Here is a 23,764-nt window from a genome sequence, read left to right as displayed (position 1 = left end):
TAGCTCACAAAGAATTGGAAAAAGGAGGGTTTTGGAAATTTGGGAGCAATCACTTGTCCATCTCACACGGACTGCCCGCGGAGGCTCCTTTTTTTGGTGGAACCAACAGGAAAAAAGAGGCTACACCTCTGAGGCCATGACCAAGCTCTGTGAACAATGAAGCCAGCAATAAGGCATTTCCCTCCCCACCCGTCCAGCTGCCAGAGCGTGGCTGAGACTCGAGAGTTTAGAATAATGAATTTCATCCCCATTGTGCTGCTGACAGACAGAGCTGGAGATCTCAGGAAAGCACATGTGAGGCCGAGAGTGGAGGTGGGCAGATTTCCAGGGGTAAGCGAGACAAAGAAGAGGTCTGTGTGAGGGGCCGCCCCGAGGGAAGTGAATAACATCCTTGGCAGTGATTAGCTAACCACATCAAGCCGGGAGGAAGAGGGAGTGGGGAGGCCTTCTGCCTGCGGGCAGAGTAGCTCCCATCTTCCACCTGTGGCAAGCCCAATTACATTGTCTTCAGAGCCAGAAAAAAGCTGGAATGGTTCCCTAATTAATATGCTTTTGTTATTTTCATGCATGACTTGAATATGGACATGCACATGCCCCTGGCTTTGTGTGTGTGTACACGAATGTGTGTCTGTAGAAACAGTGTGGCAGGCTGGTGCGGTGGCGCACACCTATAATCCCAGCACTTTGGGAGGCCAAGGCGGGCAGATCACCTGAGGTCAGGAGCTAAAGACCAGCCTGGCCAATATGGCAAAACCCCATCTCCACTAAAAATACAAAAATTAGCTGGACGTTGTGGCAGGCACCTGTAATCCCAGCTACTCAGGAAGCTGAGGCAGGAGAATCTCTTGAACCTGGGAGGTGGAGGTTGCAGTGACCTGAGATTGCACCAGTACACTCCAGCCTGCGAGACAGAGCAAGACTCTGTCTCAAAAAAAAAAAAAAAATGGCAGTGCACATGCAGTGAAACATCTGTGTGTGTGTGAACACAGTGGCCTTGGATGTATATGCAGAGGTCTGAGCATGCCATGTATACCTGTGAGACAATGACTGTGTACGGTGCATCTTAGGAGGCGGTGTGGGGGTATGTCTGAGAGCTTAAATGCCAGACAGATTGAGTTTAAACTCAGCTCTAGCATTTATCAGCTGTGGGGTCTTGGTGTATGACTTAACCACTCTTTGTATTCATTTTCACCTTTGCAAAGTAGGGCTGATAGTAGTCCCAACCCCGATTCTCCTATAATTTCAGCTGGGCCTGCCATAGATTCCATGAACATTTTGACTCACCTTACTGAGAGGTTACAATGTGCTAGCAGCCCTCGCTCTCGGCGCCTCCTGGGCCTCGGCAACCACTCTGGCAGTGTTTGAGGAGCCCTTCAGCCCGCCACGGCACTGTGGGAGCCCCTGTCTGGGCTGGCCGAGGCCCGAGCCGCCTCCCTCTGCTCACGGGGAGATGTGGAGGGAGAGGCGTGGGGGACAACCAGGGCTGTGTGCGGGCGCTCTGCGGGCCAGCGGGAGTTCCGGCGGGTGCGGTAGTGGGCTCGGCGGGCCCTGCGCACAGAGCGGCCGGCCACCACCACTGCCCCAGGGCAGTGAGGGGCTTAGCACCCGGGCCAGCAGCTGCAGAGGGTGCTGGTGGGAGGGCACTGTGCTCGAGTTCTCGCCGGGCCTCAGCTGCCTCCCAGCGGGGCAGGGCTCGGGACCTGCAGCCCGCAATGTCCGAGCCCCTCCCCCCTCCCCCTCCCCTCCCCTTCCCCCTCCCCCTCCCCTCCCCCTCCCCCTCCCCTCCCCTCCCCTCCTCATGCCCTTCCCCTCCCCCTCCCCCCTCCCCCCTTCCCCCTCCCCCCTTCCCCCTCCCCCCTTCCCCCTCCCCCCTTCCCCCTCCCCCCTTCTCCCTCCCCCTCCTCCTTCCCCTCCACCTCCACCCTCTTTTCGTTTCTCCGCCGTGGTGGTGTGTTCTTGCCTCTGCTTCTCACCATGTCTTCTCACAAGACTTTCAGGATTAAGCAATTCCTGGCCAAGAAACAAAAGCAAAATTGTCCCATTCCCCAGTGGATTCGGATGAAAACTGGAAATAAAATCAGGTACAACTCCAAAAGGAGACGTTGGAGAAGAACCAAGCTGGGTCTATAAGGAATTGCACATGAGATGGCACACATATTTGTGCTGTCTGAAGGTCACGATCACATTACCATATCAAACTGAAAATGTCACCACTATCTGGAGAGTTTGACGTATTTTCCTCTCTGAATCTATTGTGAATGCGTTGGTTGGCTGGGTTCAGTAATAAATACGTGAGGCCTTCCATTTAAAAAAAAAAAAAGAGTGACATGATCTCTCAGCTGGATGCCAAGTGTGTTAACGAGATGTTAATAAGATTTCTCCACTTCGGTGAGGCCCAGAACTACATCTCCAGTACTGTTCAACCTCTTATAGATCTCCACTCTCAACCACATAACATCTACTACCTGGTAGACCTCAGATGGCCTACTGCCTATCCCTCAACTAAGGAGCCATCACTGCATGCACTGGGGCCTCTATCTGCACAGCTGTCATATATCTGATGCCCAGATCCATAGGTTGTAGTTGCTTCACTTGCCTCGAACTCTGTTTTCAACTCTGTCCCATAGCCAATGACTGACTGATATATGACTACAAACATCCAGCTCCTTTACCTCGAGACAGAACAAACTCTAGGTTGTAATTTATGTCCCAGAGCTCCCTGAGGGTCCAGGCTATGCTGGGATTTCACTTGGAATCACTCCTCAGGATGGCTCTCCCTCTTTTCTCTGTTGCTGCCATTGCTCCTGGTAACTCCTGACAACACAGCTTCAATAAATTACTTGACCCTGAATCCTCAACTGAAAGCACTGGAACTTGCTTCAGGGCCTTTGCATGTCTTATTCTCTCTTCCTAGAAGGTTCTACCCTCCCCTTGCCCAGATTTTCCCACATCTGGCTACGTCTTATGCAGAGCTCTGTTCAAATATCATCTCCCTAAGGAGGCCTTCCTTGACCACCTTGTCAGTGCAGCCTACTTCTTTCATCCCTGGTTGCTTTTAGCACAGCACTTTATTACCTTACCACACGTCTATGCAAAAATTATATCATTAATTGCTTTTTGTGTATTTACTTGTTTATTTTCTCTCCACCCTTCCCTTATTATTGCTTATTGTTACTGAGTTGTCATTGCTTCTAGGCCATCTCAGCTGATGGAGCAAGGAGATATATGTGTGTGTATACACTTATCTATAAATATTTCTGTGTGTAACCATCTGTATCCATACTAAACTAAACACAAGTTCACGTTGATGCCTCCACATTTAATCCATTACTGCATTGATCATGCTAATTTACTCTTGTTGTTTCCACATTGATCATTCTAGTTTACTCTTCTTGTTTAATTGTAACCTCTCACACCAACAATGGGAAACCAAGATCTCACTATTCACCGTTCATTTACTTAATTGTTCAATTACAAATACATGTATATCAGCATCAGAATTGCTAACCTGTACCTCAGTGGGAAACAACTTTATCAAGTAGAATACACTGATTATGTACAGTGTACAATCTTACAGATTCCACTTACTTCCAGCGTTACATAGGTCAGCACCTTATTTCCCTACTCCCTTCAGTGAGGTAGTTTCATTTGTAATACAGGTAGTTTCCCTTGTCACAACCTACATTCATTCCAAAAATCTTCTGAAATCCTAAATGAGTTATTTTTAAAAATTCCTACACATTAAGGTTTACTCTTTGTGCTGAAAAGCTCTGTGGTTTTGACAAGTGTATACTATTTACCCTTCATTATAGCATCATACAGGATAATTTTACTCACCCCCAAATTCCCTGTGCTTTACCTGTTCATTCCTCTCTTCAGTGCCAAACTCTTGGGCAACCACTAATCATTTTACTGTCTCACACTTTTGCATTTTCCAGAATGTCATATAATTGGAATAATACAGTATGTAGCCTTTAAAGACTTGCTTTTTTGTTTATTAAATACACCAACGGTTCCTCTATGTCTTTTTATGGCCTAATAGTTCACATTTTAAATCAGTGAATAATATTCCATTTTACAAATGTTCATAGTTTGTTTATTCATTCACCAATCAAAGGACATCTTGGTTACTTCTGATTTTTGGCAGTTATAAATATAAATGATATAAACATTTGAATGCTGTAAACATTTGTGTGCAGGTTTTTTTTAATTTGTGGATGTTTTAAAATCAAATGGGTGAATACCTAGGAGCATGATTGCTGAATAATATGGCAAGACTATGTTTACCTTTATGAGAAACTGCTAAATTATTTTCCAAAATGGTTGCACCATTATGCATGCTCATCAGCAATGTATGAGAGTCCTGTTGTCCTGTGTCCTCAGCAACATTTAATATTATCAGTATGCTTTGGATGTTAGTTGTTCTAATAGTGCATAGTGGTATCTCATTGTTGTTTTAATTTGTAATTCTTTGTTGACATATGATGTTGAGCATCTTTTCATATACTTATTTGCCATCTGTATATCTTTGTTAATGAGATGTCTTTTCAGATCTTTCGCCCATTTGGTTTGTCTCCTTATTGTTTTAAGAACTCTATGTTTTGGATACAAGTCCTTTATCAGCTAAGTGTTTTATAATATCTTCCCCCTGTCTGTGGCTTGCCTTTGATTCTTTTAACAGTGTCTTTCACCAAGCAGAGGTTTTTAATTTTCTTTTCTTTTCTTTTCTTTTTGGGACTGAGTCTCACTCTGTCGCCCAGGCTGGAGTGCAGTGGTACGATCTCAGCTCACTGCAACCTCCACCTCCTGGGTTCAAGCAATTCTCCTGCCTCAGCCTCCTGAGTAACTGGTGTGTGCCACCGTGCCTAGCTAATTTTTGTATTTTTAGTAGAGACAGGGTTTCACCATGTTGGTCAGGCTGGTCTTGAACTCCTGACCTTGTGATTCGCCCACCTCAGTCTCCCAAAGTGCTGGGATTACAGGCATGAGGTTAATTTATTATTAGACCAAAGAGTCTAATTTATTATTTTTTTCTTTCGTGAATTATGTTTTTGGTGTATCTAAAAACTCTTTGCTAAACCCAAGGTCACTTAGATTTTCTTCCATGTTATCTTCTAGAAGTTTTATAGTGCTGCATTTTATACTTAGATCTGTGATTCATTTTGAGTTAATTTTTGTGAAGGATGTAAGGTTTGTGTCTAGATTTTTTTTTTTTTTTGCATATGGATGTCCAATTGTTCCAGCACCATTTGTTGAAGAGACTATACTTTCTCCTTAAAATTGCCTTTTGTTTCTTTGCTGAAGATCAGTTGACTATATTTGTGTGACTCTATTTCTGGTCTCTCTATTCTGTTCAAATGAGTTGTGTCCCTATTCTTTTGCCAATATCATGCTGTCTTGATTACTGTAGCTTTAAGTCTTGAAGTCTGCTCTTCTTCTTTAGTGTCATGTTGGCTATTTTGGATCTTTTGTGCTTCTACATAAACTTTAGAGTCAGTTTGTTGATATTCAGAAAATAGCTTCCTGCTTTTTAAATTAGTGTTACAATGAATCTGTAGGAAAAAATTCAAAAGAATTGACATCTTAACAATATTGAGTCTTTCAATGCATGAGTATGGACTATCTGTCCATTTACTTAGGAGTTTGATATTTAGTTCCACATACGGGACCTGTACATATTTTATTTGACTTATACGTAAGTATCCCACTTTTTTGGTGCTATTTAAAAAAATTCTTCTAATCTTTTCATTTTTATTTATATGTTTTATTTTTAATTGACAAATTATAATTGTATACATTTATACAATACAATGTGGAATGATTAAATCAAGCTAATTAACATATTCATCACCTCACTTACCTATCACTTTTAAGGTAAGACATTTGAAGTTTACTCCCTAAGTTATTATAAGATATACATTATTATTGACTGTAGTCATTCTGCTATGCAGTAGATCTCAAAACTTATTCCTTCTGTCTAGTCGAAACTTTGTACCCTTTGATTAATAACTCCCCACTCCCTCCCTCCTCACCTCCCAGACTCTGGTAGCCATCATTCCACTCTCCATGAGTTTTAATTTTTTAAAGATTTTTTTGATGCTATTGTAGATGGTAGTGTACTTTTAATTACCAAAGTCTAACTCTTTATGGTTGGCATATAGGAAAACAACTTTTATATATTTATATTGTATCATGCAAACCTGATATCACTAATTAATTCTATACATTTTTTGGTAAACATCTTTTTTTTTTTTTTTGAGACAGAATCTTGCTCTGTCACCAGGCTGGAGTGCAGTGGCATGATTTCAGCTCACTGCAACCTCTGACTCCCTGGTTCAAGCCATTCTCCTGCCTCAGCCTCCTGAGTGTACTGGGATTACAGGCACATGCCACCACACCCAGCTAATTTTTGTATTTTTAGAAGAAACGGGGTTTCACCATGTTGGCCAGGATGGTCTCAATCTCCTGACCTCGTGATCCACGTGCATCAGCCTCCCAAAGTGCTAGGATTACAGGCGTGAGCCACTGTACCCAACCATGTTTTTGTATTTTCTACATAGACAATCATGTCATCCATGAACAAGGTCAGTTTTATTTCTTCCTTCCCAATTGGTATATCTTTTATTCCCCTTTCTTGTCTTATTGCACTACCTAGGACTTCTGGCACAGAGGTGAATAAGAGTGGTGAGAAGGGACATCTCAGTCGTATTGCCAATCTAAAGGGAAAAGCATCTGCTTCTCATCATTAAGTATAATATTAGGTGTAGGTTTTTGTAAATGCTCTTCTTTTTTCTTCTCCTTCTCCTTCTTCTTCCTATTCTTTCTTCTTCTTTTCTGAGCTAGGGTCTGACTCTATTGCCCAGCCTGGAGTATAGTGGCAAGATCATAGCTCACTGTCACCTCAAGCTTCTGGGCTCAAAGTGACCCTCCTGCCTCAGCCTCCTGAGTAGCTAGGACTATAGGCCTGTGCTACCACACCCTGCTAATTGTTTTTTTACTTTTTGTAGGGATGGGGTCTTGCTATGTTGCTGAAGGTAGTCTTGAACTCCTTGCCTCAAGGGATCCTCTTGCCTCAGCCTCCCAAAGTGGTGGGACTACAGGCATGAGCCACCATGCCCACCTGTTTTTTATTAAGTTGACAAAGTTTTTCTCTATTTTTAGGTTGCTGAGAAACTTTATCATGGACATTGGATATTGTCAAATGCTTTTCTGGGTCATTTGATATTATTACATAGTTGTTCCCCTTTTGCCAGTCATGGTGGTGGATTTTTTATCAATTATCATTAATTGATATTTGAGGGTTGAACCAGCCTTGAATATCTGGAATAAATTCCACTTGGACCTGGTGCATAATTTTAAAAATACATTGTTGGATTCAATTTTCTAATGTTTGTGGACAATTTTTGGAATTTTTATACATCGATAATTATGTCATTTGTTAACAAAGACGCTTTTATTGAAGATTTTAATCTGTATTCATCAGATAGATTGGTCTGCATCTTTCCTTTTATTAATATCTTTCTATGGTTTTGGTGTCAGGGTAATTCTGGACTCATAGAATGAGTTAAGAAGTATTTTCTCTGATTTCTACTCTATTTTTTTAAATTGAATTTTTTTTTTTTTTTTGTAGAGATGGGGTCTTCCTCTGTTACCCAGGCTGTCTCAAACTCCTGGCCTCAAGCAGTCCTCCCACCTTGGCTTTCCAAAGCACTGTGATTATGGGCATGATGATTCTGTTTTCTAAATGACAGCAGAGACGATTTGTATTTTTTCTTCCTTAAATGTTTAGTAAGATTCATTGGTAAAGTCATCTGCTCCTGGTGATTACATTTTAAGAAGGTTATTAACTGTTGATTCAATTAATTGTATAGATATTGGGCTTTTAGCTTGTCTACTTCTACTTGTGGGAATTTTGGTAGCCCATGTCTTTCCATAAATTGCTTATTTCATCTAAATGATTAAAATGAGTTGCATTAACATAGAGTTGTTTGTAGTATTCCTTTAATATCTTTTCAATGTCCATGGGGTCAGTAGGGATGACCCTTGTTTCATTTCTAACGTTGGCAATTTATGTGTGCATGTCTCTCTCTTTTTTCTTGATTAGCTAGGTTAGAAATTTATCAATTTTGTTCATCTTTTCAAAGAACCAGCTTTTGGTTTCACTGCTTTTCTCTATTGCTTTTCCATTTAAATTTTCATTGACTTTGACCCTAATTTATGTTACTTCTTTTCTTCTGTTTGCTTTAGGCCTAAATTGCTTAAATTCTTCCTATAATTTCCCATAGTGTAAGTTTGGGCTATCAATTTCAAATCCTTTTTCTTTTCTAAAATATACATGTAATGCTATAAATTTTCCTTTAAGCACTACCTTTGCTGCATCTCACAAATTTAGATAGGTTGTACTTTTCATTTTCACTTAGCTCAAAATATTTCTTAATTTATCTTGTGACTTCTTCAACATGTGTTCCAAACATTTGTGGAAATTTCAGGCTATCTTTCTACTATGGATTTTCAGTTTAAATCCATTGTGGAAGCATATTTTGTATGATTTATGTTCTTTTAAGTTTTTTAAGGTGTGTTATGGGCAAGAATATTTTTTATCTTGGTACATGTTCCATGTAAGCTTGAGAAGAATCTGTATTTGGCTTTTATTGGATGGAGTATTCTGTATATGTATATGTCAATCAGATCAAGTTGACTGATAGTGCTATTTTTGTCAACTACATCATTATTGATTTTCCTCCTGCTTGAGCTATCAATGACTGACATGACAGTGTTGAAATCTCTAGGTATAATATTGGATTTGTCTGTGATTACTTTCACTTCTATCTGTTTTTGACTCATGTATTTTGAAGCTCTGCTGCTAGCTACATATTCAGGATTGTCATATCTTCTTGAGGAATTGACCCCTTTATGATTATACAATATCCATTTTTAATCCCTGATAATTTTCCATCTTCTGAAGTCTACTTTGTCTAAAATTATTACAGCTACTCCAGCTTTCTTGTTTGCATGGTGTATTTTTCTCTACTTCCTTACTCTTAACCTATCAGAGTCTTTACGTTTAAACTTTGTTTCCAATAGACAGTGTGTAGTTGAGTCTTGTTTTTTATTCATTCTGATAATCTCTGCCTTTTAATTGGTATTATTAGACCATTCACATTTAAAGTGCTTATTGATATATACATTGATTAATATCAACCATGTTTGTAACTGCTTTCTATTTGTTGCCAGAAACAATTTTTTCTGCCTCTCTGGTTTTAATTTAGCATTTCATATGATTCCATTTTATCTCCTCACTTAGTGTATTAATTATGCTTCTTTAAAAAAAGTTTTCAGTGGTTGCCCTAGAGTTTGCTATATACACTTTTAACTAATTTAAGTTCACCTTAAAATAATACCTTTACACTTCATGTGTAATGCAGCTATTTCACAGCAGAATATTCCTAAGTCCTCCCTCCTATCTCTTGTGACATTGTTTTCATTCATTTCACTTATGATCCCCCAACACAATGTTATTATTTGCTATTAAATTGTGTCTCCTCAAATTCATATGTTGGAACCCTAACCGCCATTGTGATTGTGTTTGTAGGTAGGGCCTAGAAGGAGGCGATTCAGCTTAAATAAGGTCATAAAGATGGGTCTCTGATCTGATGGGACTGGTGTCCTTACAAGAAGAAATTCCAGAAAGCTCCTCTCCTTTCTCTTTCCCCACATGAATGCACCAAGGTCCAGTCATGTGAGGACAAGAAACTTCCTGCCTCTGGCATTTCCTGGTAAGAACAAGAAGAGTCCTTACCAGAAAATGAGTCAGCTGGAACCTTGATGCTGGGCTTTCCAGTCTCCAGAACTACAGGAAAATAAATTTCTGTTGTTTAAGACACTCAGTTTGTGGTATTTTATCATGGTAGCCTAGGCAGACTAAGATGTTATTATTACTTTAAACAATCTGTTATCATTTAGATTAATGAAGAATAAGAAAAATAAAAGATTTTATTTTCATTTGTCTTCTCTGATGATTTTTTTTTTTTTTTTTTTGAGACGGAGTCTCGCTCTGTCGCCCAGGCTGGAGTGCAGTGGCCAGATCTCAGCTCACTGCAAGCTCCGCCTCCCGGGTTCCCGCCATTCTCCTGCCTCAGCCTCCCGAGTAGCTGGGACCACAGGCGCCGCCATCTCGCCCTGCTAATTTTTTTGTGTTTTTAGTAGAGACGGGGTTTCGCCGTGTTAGCCAGGATGGTCTGGATCTCCTGACCTTCTGATCCGCCCGTCTCGGCCTCCCAAAGTGCTGGGATTACAGGCTTGAGCCACCGCGCCCGGCCTCTCTGATGATTTTTAAAAAAATATAGATCCAGCTTTCTGACATCTGTCATTTTTCTTCTGACTGAAGAAAATTTCTCACAGAGCAGGTCCGAGAGCAGCACATTCCGTCAGTTTTTGTTTATTAGAATCTTTATTTCTCCTTCACTTTTGAAGGATACTTTAGCTGGATATAGAATTCTAAGAATTCACTGCTGTTATGCTGGAGCCCTGTTGGTGAGGTGGTAAATTGTGGGAAAAGGGGAGTGTTCTATATAGTCTTCAGATTAAATCTCAGCCTTCCAGGGGGTCTTGTGTCTGGCCTGTGACCTTCACAACTGTTTCTCCGACCTGTAGGTGAGACAGGAAAGCTAGAGGGGGCTGCAGTGAGAGAATGCCCTTCCCCAAGCTGAGATAGGCTGGGCAGTCTTTCCCCTGGGGAATGGGCCTTCATTATGGAGAAGGCTCTGGTGGTTTTTTGTTGTTGTTGTTGTTGTTATAAGAATTACTCTTCCTCTCCTTGTTAGAGCCAGGAGAGGCTCTTTCTAGAATCTTCTCAATGAGAACTTGGGGATTCCTGGAGGCAAAGCCCATGAAATTGTGGAGTCCCCCTAAGATTGCAGCCCTGGGAGTTTCTCACTGAGAGCTGGTCTATATTCACCAGTTAGCAATTTGTCAAAATTGCCCTGTAACTGTTCTACTAGTTATGGCTCCAGCAGCTTCTGCTCTGGGTAAGTGGAGCTTGGCTGTTACTCTCTAGGTTCATCTGTCTCTCCAGATTTGGGGTGGTAATTTACCTTGAAAACTCAGTTCTCTGATGGGTCCATGAAAAGTCATTGATTTTCAGTTTGTCCAGCTTTTTGTTGTTGTTGTTATCGTATGGACGGGAGTGACAACTTCCAAGCTGTTTACGTGACAGAACTGAAACTGGAAGTTTATGTATTTTTCATATCATAGAATGATTTTTCTCTTTTGATGTGTTCTCTCTCTCTCTTTTTTTTACAGACCACAAAGACAAATTTTCAGGGAGGGAACAAACATTATTCAGCAGTGGAGTGTCTGATCCTCTGTGGTGGGGCTGACATTTATTTCATTTGTCCTAACAATTCTCTGCCAGAGAAACTGACGTCCCCAGCCAATAGTAGAGACCAGTGAGGCTCAGGGAGGTTGGGTCATCAGCTCAAAATCCAAAATCACACCGCCCGTGAGTGACAAATCTGGGATTTAAACATGGCTTTCTTGGCTCAAATGTCACGGCCATCCCAATGAATCTAAGCCACTAGCTGCTCTCACTATTGTCTTTGGTTGAGATGCCACTGAATGAATAAAAATGACCACCTTTCTAGGTGCTCCTCACGTCCAGCCTAGCAGGTCATATCTTGGGGTTTTTCAATATCAACTGTGAGACTGGGCCAAGGCTTCCAAAGATATTGGTTTTATTCCCTGGCGTGGAGATCTGCAAACTTCTGTAAAGGATATATAGTAAATATCCTCAGTGTTGTGGGTCACATGGTCTCTGTGGCAACTGAACTCCATAGTTGGGTACAAAAGCATAGACAATATGTAAATGAATAGGCATGACTATGACTCAATAAAACCATTTATGGACACTGACATTTATATTTCTTTTAATTTCCACACATCACAAAATAATATGCTTCTTTTGATTTCTTTCTTTCTTTTTTTTGAGACAGAGTCTTGCTCTGTTGTCCAGGCTGGAGTGCCTTGGTGCGATCTCTGCTCACTGCAACCTCCGCCTCCCCCATTCAAGTGAACCTCCTCCCTCAGCCTTCTGAGTAGCTGAGATTACAGGAACCCACCACCATGCCTGATTAATTTTTGTATTTTTAGTAGAGATGGAGTTTCACCATGTTGGCCAGGCTGGTCTCGAACTCCTGGCCTCAAGTAATCTGCCCTCCTTGGCCTCCCAAAGTGCTGGGATTACAGGCATGAGCCACTGCGTCTGCTGCTTCTTTTGATTTTTCCTTGATCATTAAACTGGTATTAGCTTAAAAAGTGCACAAGCACAGGTGGCTTGCAGAATTTGGCCCGCAAGCTGCAACTGGGCCATCCCTTGCTCAAAACCTCACAGAACTCAGTGCTAGGTTTAGGATGAGGGCTAAGGGCTGCACTGGAGGGGTGACTAAATCTTTGAAAGTATTTAATAGAATAGTTGCAGAGAAATAATGATTGGCAGTAATAACAATTATAAGACAAACACTGTGCCAAGTACTTTATAATATTATCTATCTCAATTATCTGCATGGTCTTTAGAAGAAGATGTAATCAAATGCCCATTTAACAGATGAGAAATCTGAGGCTCAGCGAGTCACATATGAAGTGACAGAGCAGAGATTCAGGCTGTCTGAATGGCTCCAGTCCGTTTCATTTTGGGGAGTGGGTGCAGGTGGGTTGGGAATGTAATGGGGTGTGAATCTAGGACAGCATCTCTATCATGTATTAAAAGGATGAACATAAAAGCTCTTCTCTGAACTCGGAAGCTGGGGCACTCCTGTTTTGCAGATTTCCTGGGCTCAGTCTCTTCGTGGTGACTCAAGGATTGTGAGGACCACACCTCTCCTCATCTTCAAGTCTGTTTTCTCTGAATGATCATCTTGGAGCCTACCTGGTTTGGTTAGATGCGTGACAGCATGAGAAGCAAATTGCCGAGCCCCTGAACACCATTGTGAGCATTGGAATCGTGTGTCTTATTACTGTTAAATGGCGAGTAAGCCACCAGTGCTGGAGAATGTGTAATTTCACGTATAATTTAAGGGAAGCATGCGTCCTGGCGCCTTAGTCTGGGTAACAGCTTCCTGCTTTTGTACAAGGCGCTTTGCACATTAAAGTAATTGCAGAAACTTATGAGGACGACAGGAAAGTTTACTCTTCCTCTTTACGAAGAAAACAAATGTGTTTTTCTGCAGACTCTGCCAAGGCTCGGTTTTAATGATCTCGCAGATGGAGCCGGCACATGTGAGCCCGTGGGTGCAGCTGTCTGCTTTCTCCAGCCTGAGGGGCGTGTGACTGCAACCATAGCACCGTGTCGGCAGCACTTGTCTCTCCAGCACAGCATCTCTCCTGCAGCACCACACTCCTAACCCACCATGCCACTTAAAGGGAGGAGGGTATGAGACCTGCTGCGAGACGAGAATGAGAAACACCCCAGAGGATAGGCAATTGGCAAAGCTGACAGTTTTCTCGCTGTTTCACCGGCATTGGGGTTGGAGTCCCTTGCACGTGCCCTACCCCTGCTGAAGTGGGTGTCCCTAAGCAGTCCATGACTCGGGTGGGAGCATCAGGACGGAGCCTTGCTTTTCCCCACTACCCCTGCCTGGCTAAATACACACTCCATCAAATAAAGCACAAAGCAGCAGAGGGAGGGGTGGCAATTTGCTTTTGAAAATTCACACGTCCACGAGGGTTTTAACTACTTTGGCTCTATGTGCAATTGCTCTTTCCATCAATTGCTTATTGTTTGGAACTCAACCAGAGTTCAAAACTCAGGTGCATTCCTTCACTGACCCAGCTTCAGTATTAATAGTTGAGAGGAAAAGAAAGCAGACATTTAAACAAATTTAGGGCTGGGGTTCATGAAGAATACACTATTCAAAGTTGTGTTAAGTTTCCTATTTCTGTTATAATGAATGACGACAAACTGAGTGGCTGAAAACAACATAAATGTATTGTCTTACAGTTCTGGTGTCAGCAGGGCTGTGCTCCTTCTGGGGGCTCTAGGGGAGAATTCATTACCTTGCTTTTTGCAGTCGGCAGGATTGCCTTCTTCCGAGGCTTCTTTCCTTGGCTTGTAGGTGGCTGTCTTCTCGCTGTGTCTGTCATAGTTGCCCCTCTGTGTGTGTGTCTGTGTCCAGATTTCCTCTTCTTGTGTGGACCACCTGTCGTATTGAATTTGGGCCCACACATATGCACTCATTTTAACTTAATTACCTCTGTAAAACCCTATCCCTTAATACAGTCACATTCTAGGGTAGTGGGGGTTAGGGCTCCAACATAAGAATTTGGGGGGCACAATTTGACCCCTCACACTAGTTCTGTCCTCTCCTCTGAGAACCTGGTGCCTTTTGTACATACCTTCAAGCAGCCAACAGAGACCATCTAGGCCCTGAACACCACATCCATATTCCTAGGAGAGGACAAGGAGACCAGCCTCATGCTAGACAATGTTGGCCAAAAAGTTAAGGGTCCAATAGTGTGCCAGTCAGGGGAGTCCAAATGCTGTGACAGACAACCCCCAAATCTCAGAGCTGAACACAATCACAGCCCAGTATGTGGTGGCAGGGGTGCTGCTTCACGCAGCCATTCAGGGATCCAGGCCCTCAGAGCAACTGTCTGTAGTAAACTGGGAAGTTGGACAGGCTTTGTCTGAAAGCACGGCTGTGGCTGTGCACAGCTTGGATTTCACAAGATAAGGTCTTGAGAACGGATGTTTGATCTTGACTCTGAGGGGCACAGTCCCCATTGCTACTTTCAGTTATTTCACAAAGGGCTCATTTCCTCTTCCAGCTAATGAGCTCCCAAGGGGGCACAACTAAATGACTCACCAAATATCCCTTCTTGAGGGTGACCAGCTATTCTGGTTTTCCTGAGACTGAGGAGGACTCCAAGAGGCAGAATTTTAAGTTTTAAAATTGGGACAGTCCCAGGCAAGCCAGGATGAATTGGTCAAGCCACTGTTTGTTGAAATACATATTTTCAATAACTGAGATAACTCTGATTCACCACCCTGGAATTAAGGGGAAGCAGAAGGAGCTCTAGGCACAACCACACCTGCTGTTCTGATGACAAATGCCTGCTTTCCAAATCTCACTGGTCAAACTCTTTTGTTTAGAAGAGTCTGAGACTCACTGGGCCAGGCACCTGCCTAGTGCTTTTTAAAAAATGCGAATAGGTCTCCTCATTGAGACATTTCAACCCAGAAGACAACCATCTAACTTCTATTGAAAAATCAAGAGAGCTGACAGTGCTGGGCTGTATTTCCATGTGGCAACGGTTATCTGGAGCTGGGCAGAAGTTTCCACTTTAGATGGGGCCTGAGCTTCCCCACTGCACCGCTTACCACCATTTGCTGTTTTCTCTCATGTCTAGCCCACTGACCGTGACGTCACCAACCTGACCGCTGAAGCCATTGAGTTTGCAATGGATGGAGTTTTCTTAACTGTGACCCAATCAACTTTAGAAGGAGGAATCCCAGTCTTGATTGTCTCTCTGGAAACACTAACTCATAAACTTCAACTCCATCTCAGTTCCTAGGATCTATTTTGCTTTCAAGGGGAGAAAGAGGTCAGGAAAGAGGCCGCTAGCTGGGCAGAAGTTTAGAAACCATTTCCTGCTAGCGCTGTGGGGTCAACCAAGACCATGGTCCCCTTCTGCCAGCATCGTGACGTGCAGCCAGCCCTGGGAAGCCAGGGCATTTCTGGAAGCTCAAACGGGAGCCGTTCACGTGTCATTTTTCTTAGCAACAAGGGTTCCGCTTCATTTCGGGCTTGTCTTGAGAGGCAGAAGTTTCTATTTATCAGCCAACAAAGGCTGAAGGGTTGATGCTTTGCAGCCGGGGGCTGGGGTTTGGATTGTGTTCTAGGCCCCACAGTATGCACGCCTTTCACCCCAAATCAAAAGCAAGAGGGAAAAAGGGAAGATTGTGGTTGAAAAAAAAACAAACTGGAGAAACACTGAGAACATATTGTCCTCGTTTGTTTCTAAAGGATGTGCCTTTCTGGTAGTGATCAAAAAGAGGCTGTAAGTTTTCCTGACTCCAGTTAACCCTCAGGGGACACTGACAGTCCAGGGAGGGCCCCAAGCACAGCTTTGACATAGTACTATTTCCCATAGGGAAGGGCAGAGTGTGTAGCAACAGGGGCTCTCAGCCAGTGGGGACAAAAGTGGTTTTGGGGTTGGAGCGTGGTGGCTCACGCCTGTAATCCCAGCACTTTGGGAGGCCGAGGCAGGCAGATCACATGAGGTCAGAAGTTCAAGATCAGCCTGGCCAACATGGTGAAACCTCGTATGTACTAAAAATACAAAAATTAGCTGGGTGTGGTGGTGCACACCTGTAATCCCAGCTACTCAGGAGGCAGAGGCAGGAGAACTGCTTGAACCAGGGAGGCGGAGGTTGGAGTGAGCTAAGATGGCGCCATTGCACTCCGGCCTGGACAACAGAGCGAGACTCCATCTCAAAAAAAAAAAAAAAAAAAAAGTGGTATTGGGAAATGTTTACTGACTGAACAGATGTTTGCTCAGCATCTTCCAGGTGCTGGCACCATGCAAGGCCCAGGGTTACAGTGGCATTTGGGGCAGGTGCTGTCCTAGCAGACTCTGAGGTGAGGATTAGGACATGTCCCAGGAGATGCCACTCAGGGAGGGGAACCAGAACAGGGATGGAGAGGAAGCCAAGCAGGGGGTGACTTCAGTGACTCCCATTCTCCTGCCTGATCCTGGGGAAAGCCCTGGCATATAAATTACCCCCCTCCAGAGTTGGCCTAATCAGCGTGGGTGCTGCTGGTCTCACCTCACCAGTCAGTCACTGACCGTGGGCATGGTGGGGCAGCATGCAGGTTGCCCACAGGGTACTCCTCTGAAGTTTGTGTCTCCTTGGCAAAGCTCGGGATGTGAGGGGTGGGCACACAGAGGTGAGAAAGAGATCTGGAGGTGACTGCACGGGGGTACCCGTGCATCCCCAGCAAGTACAAGTGAAAACAGCCATGGCCCCTGTCCTAGTCACTTCTGTTGCAATAACAGATGGGGCGGCTGAAACAACAGACACATATTCCCCACAGTACAGGAGGCTGGGAAGTCTGAGATAAGGGAGGTGGCAGATTTTATGGCTGATGAGGGCCCACGTCCTCCTAACAGTTGGCTGTCTTCTCCCATGACAGAAAAGACTGAGAGAGAGAGAACACTTCCAGGGTCTCTTTATAAGGGCACTAATCCCACTGATGAGAGCCCCACCCTCATGACCTAATCACCTCCCCAAAGCCCCGCCTCCTAATAGCATCACACTAGGGGTTAAGATCGCAACATAATGAATTTTAGGGGGACACACACATTCAGTCTATATATAGCATTCCACCCTGGATCCCCCAAATTCATGTCCTTCTCACATGCAAAATACATTTACCACATCTCAGTAGCCCCAAGAGTCCCAATATCAACTCAAGTCTAAAGTCCAAAGTCTTCCCTAAATAGCATCTAAACCACATATGTGTGAGACTCAAGGTATGACTCATGGCGAGACAAAATTCCTCACCAGATGTGAGCCTGTGAAGCCAAACAAGTTATGTACTTCCAAAATACAATGGTGAGTGAGGCATAGGACAGACATTCACATTCAAAAAAAGAGAGAAAGAAATAGCAAAGAAGGAAGGGGTCAGATGGGTCCTCAGCAAGTTCAAAATCTAGTAAGGCAAGCTCCATGAGATCTTAAGATCAAGAATAATCTTCGTTAGCTCAATGCTTTGCCTTCTAGACCCACTGGGGTGGCAACAGCACTGTCCCTACCAGCTTAGCAGGGTGCTTCCCATGCTGTGGCTCTCAGGAGGGGCCCCCTCCTGATGCAGCTGTCTGTTGGGATTGGGGGATCCTGCTGGGCCACTATGGCTTCACTGGGTGTTGGTTCTATCCTTTGCAATCAAGATGAAGGCAGCCCTCTCCACCTTTGCAGTCGAGGTGGAGGCCATGCACTCTGGGGCTGTAGTGGGAGTGGCCGCTCTGGTGACCGCTGAATCACCTTTGGGGTCCTTCTTTCCTTGTGTTGAAGAAAGCTGCATGTTCACATCTGAAGAATTCTATGACCTGGTCCTGTAGGGTCTAAGAAGTCCTATAATCTTCATTTTGTCCTGTTACCTCTTTTCCTTTAGTCCTAGATAGCAGTGCTTCTGCTGGTACAATTCCATCTTTGCTCCTGGCTTTTACTGAGATGGTTGATCAAGCCCATGGTTCATATCCATACCAATCTTCTTATCAAGTAGTCACTGAGCCACATCCTTAACATTCTCCTCCAAACAAGCTTTCTCATTTTTTTTTGCAGTAGGGATAGGTTGACAATTTCCCAATGCTTTAAATTCTGGTTCCTTTTTGCCTAATAATTCCATCTTCAAATTATTTCTTCCTTCACACATTTTATTATAAGCAGTCAGGAGGAATCAAGACACTTCTTTAACAATTTGCTTAGAAATTTTCTTAGCTAAATATCCAATTTCATTGTTCACAAGTTCTACCTTCCATAAAACGCTAGAACATGAACAAAATTCAGCCACATTCTTTCCTGTTTTATAACAAGAATGGTCTCTCCTCCAGTTTCCAATAACATGGTTCTCATTTCCATCTGAGACTTCACCAGAATAGCCTTTGCCATCCATGTTTCTCTCAACGTTTTACTCATGATTACTTAGGTATTCTCGAAGAAGATGGAAACTCTTATCTTTCTGAACTCCCATCAGAATCACCTTCAAAATTCCCTTCATGGAATTCTAGGCTTTTTCTAGCATGCACCTCAAAACTCTTCCAGCCTCTACCCATTACCCAGTTGCAAAGCTGTCTGTATTTTCAGATATTTGTTACAGTAACACATTGTTTTTTGGTATTTTTCTGTTCTAATGAGTTTGGGCTGCTATAACTGGGTGGCTTAAGCAACATAAATTTATTTCTCATAGTTCAGGAGGCTGGGAAGTCTGAAACCGAGGTGTCAACAGATTCAGTATCTGGTGAGGGCCCTCTTCCTGTTGACCATATTCTCACTGTACTCTAACATGGTGGAAGAAAGCACAAGGCAGCTCTCTGGGGTTCCTTTAATAAGAACATAATTCCATTCATAAGGGTTCTACCTTCATGACCTAATCACCTCTTGCCTCCTAAAACCATCACATTAGGGGATAGGATAAATTGGAAGGGACACAAGCATTCCATCCATTGCAGCCCTTGCCTGATCAGACTTGCCAGGTAGCAGGGGCAGGTAGATGCTCTGTAGAGGACAGAGGGATAGGAGAGCTATTTTTTGAGGAGAGTGGAGTTTACCAGAGACAGAAAATTGAGCAAGAGTTGAGTTAAGGACTTGAGAAGAGACGGCAGGGTAAAGAACATCCCAGATGCAGGGAAGAGTGTGTGCCACCACCGTGTGGAGGGAGGGGGCTCAGTTGAAGCTCACCAGAGGCTGTGTGCATGGAGCTGGGCAGGGAGACCAGGCCAGGAGGCTAAGGGGTCAGCAGCGGCCAGGCAGGCCAGGCTCTCGGGCTGTATTAGGGAAGCCACTGGATGATTCCAAATGGAGGGACTCCAAGGCCATTTTCAGAGATGGTTCTGGGGAGATTGAATTGGAAGGGACTGGAGAAGGGATGAGGGGCCTCTTCACAGCCAGGAGCAAGCTGACAAGAAGAGGGGAAGTTTCTGGTTTGGGGAAAGTGACATGATTGTCAGAAAACCAAGGGAGAAAACCCACTTACACATAAAGGAAGAAATGGTTTTAATTCATCTCTGGGGCTGGGGATGGGTCCACCCTTCTGAGATAAATTCAGGTACTGTTGGTAGGGACAAGGTGGGGTGGGAACAGTGGGAGAGATGGAAGTGTATCAGTCAGGGAGGCTGGGTTATGCTGCAGTAACAAATGGCTCTGAAGTCTCCGAAGCTTAAGACAATGGTGATTGATTTGTTCCTCAAATGGGACCATCCACTGGCAGGGACTCTAACTCATGCCATGATCCTCCTCTCTCTGTGGCCCAGATGAACAGAGCAGCTTCTCACCGTGGCAGAAGAAGACAGAAAATAGGACTGGCTTTTATAGCTTCCACCCAGAGGAGACATCCGTCACTTCTGTTCACCTTGGGAAGGCAAGTCATGTGTCCACACCTAGCTGAAAGCCTGTACCTGGAAGGAGAGTGAGGCAGGACACTCATGAGCAGTCCTGGTGGTTCCCACAACTGGGATTGCTACCATCATAATTAGCAATCGGAGGACCACAAATGAGCTTGATGTTAGTTTTTTAGCTTCTACTTTGGCATTTTGCAGAGCCCCAAATTTTAAGAAGCTTTCTGTTTAGGATGTGCATGGCTTCTGTTTGGCCCTGGCGTCTGTTGCCTGTGTACACCATCACCCACGTTTTGTGCTCTTCTGTTTTCCTTCCTTGGCCTCTTAATCATGCCCCTGGCAGCTCCTGGGACCCTTGCGTATCTTCAGTACCCAGAGAACGAGACCCTCCATTACGGGTTGAATCGTGTCTTTCTAAATTCATATGTTGAAGTCCTAACCCCCACTACCTCGGGATGTGCCCTTATTTGGAAATAAAGTTGTACAGATGTAACTAGTTAAGATGAGGTTGCTAGGGTGGGTCGCAATTCAGGATGATTGCTGTCCCGATTAAAAGGGGAAGCTTGAACACAGACAGGTACACAGGGAGAAAGCCATGTGAATATGAAGATGGCAGTCGACAAACCATGGAGAGAGGCTGGGAACAGCAGGAAGCGGCCCTGCTGACACCTTGATTTCAGACTTCTGGCCTCTAGAACCACGAGACAATCCATTTCCAGAATTTAAGCCACCCAGTTTGGTACTTGGTTGTGGCAGCCCTAACAAGTTAACACATCTGCCAAGTGAGGGAATAATCTGAGTGGCAGAGAAGCCCTCCAGAGGGGCACTCCTTTCCTTTTCCCTGTGGACTCCAGGCTCTGTGCCTGGCAGCAAATGATGCCTAATCACATTGCATATAAATCTACAGGGATTCTGTGGTTTTCCCCCAGCTCTCTATTTCTCTTGGCTTGTCTCAGTCTCCTGTGTTGCCTCTAGCTTGATTAGCTTTACCCATGTGTATTTGGCTTCATTCTTATTTTCTTGAATGTTTTGATAAATGAGATCTCAAACTGTGATTTTCTGTCCATGTTCCTAATCCTAATCTCTCTATTTCTTTCACCTCACTATTGTAAGAAATGTGTCCTGATTCAGTGTCACATATGAATTTAAATAACATGCTGCTTTTAAAGGAGTGGGTTTTGTTGGCAGGGTCAAGGTGAGGTGAGGCAGAAGGGGAGCCAGTAGTGTGTCAGTCAGAGAGGTTGGGGTATATTGCGGTAACAAATATCCCCAAAGTCTTTGAGGCTTATGTCAACTTTGTTAAAATGTTACCCTCCTTGATGGTCCTGTAAATACGTGTTTGCATGATATCAAAGAATGACAGCCTCACTTGGGGTGAGAGTGCCACCTTGCCAACTTGTGCTATCCTTTGCTCTCCATCTCACATTATGGTCTTGGCTACTCTCTCATTTGAAATTACCAAGAAGAGGGAAGGTCTCAGGAAGAGCATGTGCAGAGAAGAATCTTCTAACTGCTTGAACTTGGAGCATAGTGGTGGCTTGCACAAATCCCTGAACTACATGTTTCAGAGAAGCCATGCAGTGGTGCTGGGGCTCCCACCTCCTCAAACTAACATGGCAGGCATAAAAGGAGCAAGGAGGGCAGGATTCAAATGGCTTAGTCAAGCAGAGGGCAGAAGATTGTTGCTTCTTGAGGATTTCCTTTTACAACGACAAAAAAAAAATGAGTAATAAAGTTGAATTTGGGGGCAATTTGATTTGTTAAAATAAATTATTGGAAGTAATTGGATGAAGAAAGTGCTGTTTTTAATTTTTTCAAGGGCATTGGCTGAGGAAACTCATCTTTCCCTCTCTCTTTTAAACATGGTTCTCCTCCAACTGACACTCAACATTTTGATAACATTTATCATGGGTTTTCTATTATTCTAAGAGTAATATGGGTCCACTAGAAAAATAGAGAAAAGCAAATTAATCTCACCTCCTAAAGACAACCTCTGTAAACATTTTGCTGTATTTTTCATTTTTTTCCTATGTATTTTGTAAAGTTGGCATCATACTCTGCCTGCAGCTCAGGCCTGTATATTCTTTCATTTAACATACAGTTATAAATACCTTTCTCTATACATAAATGTTAGTAACATGATTTTATAACATGATTTCTGAAATTCTGTTATGTGGATGTACCCAAGTATATAAAGATAAGCCTTTATTGTTGGACTCTTAAGCTGTTTTCAATTTTTGCTATCATAAATATTAGCACTGGATCAACATCTTGTGTGTGTCTCCAGTTAAGAGGAATCACTGTTTAAAGCCTCAAATTTCTGGCTTTGCTCTCCCCAAAGACATGTGCTCCTTTACTTCTACTCTTTGGTTGTGAGGAGTGGATGAGCTGAACGCCATAAGAAATGCACACGTGAAAGTCACGATATCAGCAGCTTCTCACGTTTTACACACTTTGCGTGTATTACCTCATTAGCCCTTAGAGATGCCCTATGACAGAGGGGTTATCAGTATCCTTTTTTATAGATGGGAATCAGAGCTGAACAGAGACCTGGAAAGAGAAGTGCCAGAACTGGGATTTGAACCAGGATTCAAACCTGGCGGTCTGGCTCCGGTGTGTGTGTTCCCAACCACCGTGCCATGTGGCCTCTCAGAACGGCTCCCCACAGGTGACGCATCTGCAAGTGGTGGGAATCTCACACGTCGTGAGATTGAACTGGAAGGTTGGAAGGAGCCGCTGAGGACATTTTATAAGACTTTGTCCCATGACCAGCTGAGGTCTGATTCATCATGAATCCTAAAAGCTCATTCCGGAAGTGCCAGAAACGAACAGAGGTACTGAGTCTCTCTGAGTGCCTGGTCACCGAAGAGCCTCCTCCGCTCTGGGAGGTGGGAAGCTTCATCCTCTTACCAACATCACCACCTTCATCGTCGCTATATATATTTACGTAAAGGAAGATCTATTAGGAGGGTTTGGATCATGCGATGATGAAGGCTGAGAAGTCCGGCCATCTGCCGTGAGTGACTCCAGCCTGAGTCCGAAGGCCTGACCAGCAAGGGAGGCGGTGGTGTAAACCTCAGTCCCAGGGCAGAAGGAGCCCAATGTCCCAGCTCAAGCAGGAGGGCAGGAAGAAAACAGGGTGACTTTCTCATTCCTGCACTTTTTGTTCTATTCAGCCCCTCAGTGGTTTGAAAGATGCTCAGCCGCAAGGGGACGAGCCATCTACTTTACCGAGTCTGCCAATTGAAACGCTCAGCTTATCCGGAAACACTCTCACAGACACACCCAGAACAACATTTGATTGGGGCAGCCCTGCGCACTTGGGTGGACCCATCCAGTTAACCATCACGAATCCTGTTTCCTTTCTGGAGGCAGGTCCAGAGTCCCCACTGACACTCCTGGCAAGCCCAGGGCAGAAGCAGATTTGCTTTTCAGGATGTGTCAACTGAAGACCGGGATTGTCCTGGACTCTCTCTTGGTCATATGCCACCCCTAGGTAGTCAGGGTTCTGGGAGCTTGCCCACCACTGAGTGAGGTGGAGGGACAGAGGAGCACACGTCAGCCAGACCATGTAGACCAAAGATGGGGAGGAGAGGGTCTCCTCTAAGAAGCCCCGGAAGTTGTTACCAGCGGGAAAATGGGAATGGAGCAA

General features: G+C 43.9%; 1 protein-coding gene across 1 annotated transcript; it reads left to right on the top strand.

Moving 5' to 3' along the window:
• Window positions 1-1,951: 1,951 nt before the first annotated feature.
• Window positions 1,952-2,304, top strand: LOC123567303 (large ribosomal subunit protein eL39-like). Its single transcript, XM_045364482.2, has one exon. The coding sequence runs from the start codon at window positions 1,975-1,977 to the stop codon at window positions 2,128-2,130; it is 156 nt and encodes a 51-aa protein (XP_045220417.1). The 5' UTR covers window positions 1,952-1,974; the 3' UTR covers window positions 2,131-2,304.
• The last annotated feature ends 21,460 nt before the right edge of the window (window positions 2,305-23,764 follow it).

Source organism: Macaca fascicularis, chromosome 10 (assembly GCF_037993035.2).
Source record: "Macaca fascicularis isolate 582-1 chromosome 10, T2T-MFA8v1.1".
Lineage (NCBI taxonomy): Eukaryota > Metazoa > Chordata > Mammalia > Primates > Cercopithecidae > Macaca > Macaca fascicularis.
Note: the sequence above shows the minus strand (reverse complement) of the source record. Positions and strands in the feature narration are given on the sequence as shown.

What these genes read in the sequence shown, in the direction of transcription:
- LOC123567303 (XM_045364482.2), top strand. Translation starts at nt 1,975, where the DNA reads ATGTCTTCTCACAAGACTTTCAGGATTAAGCAATTCCTGGCCAAGAAA.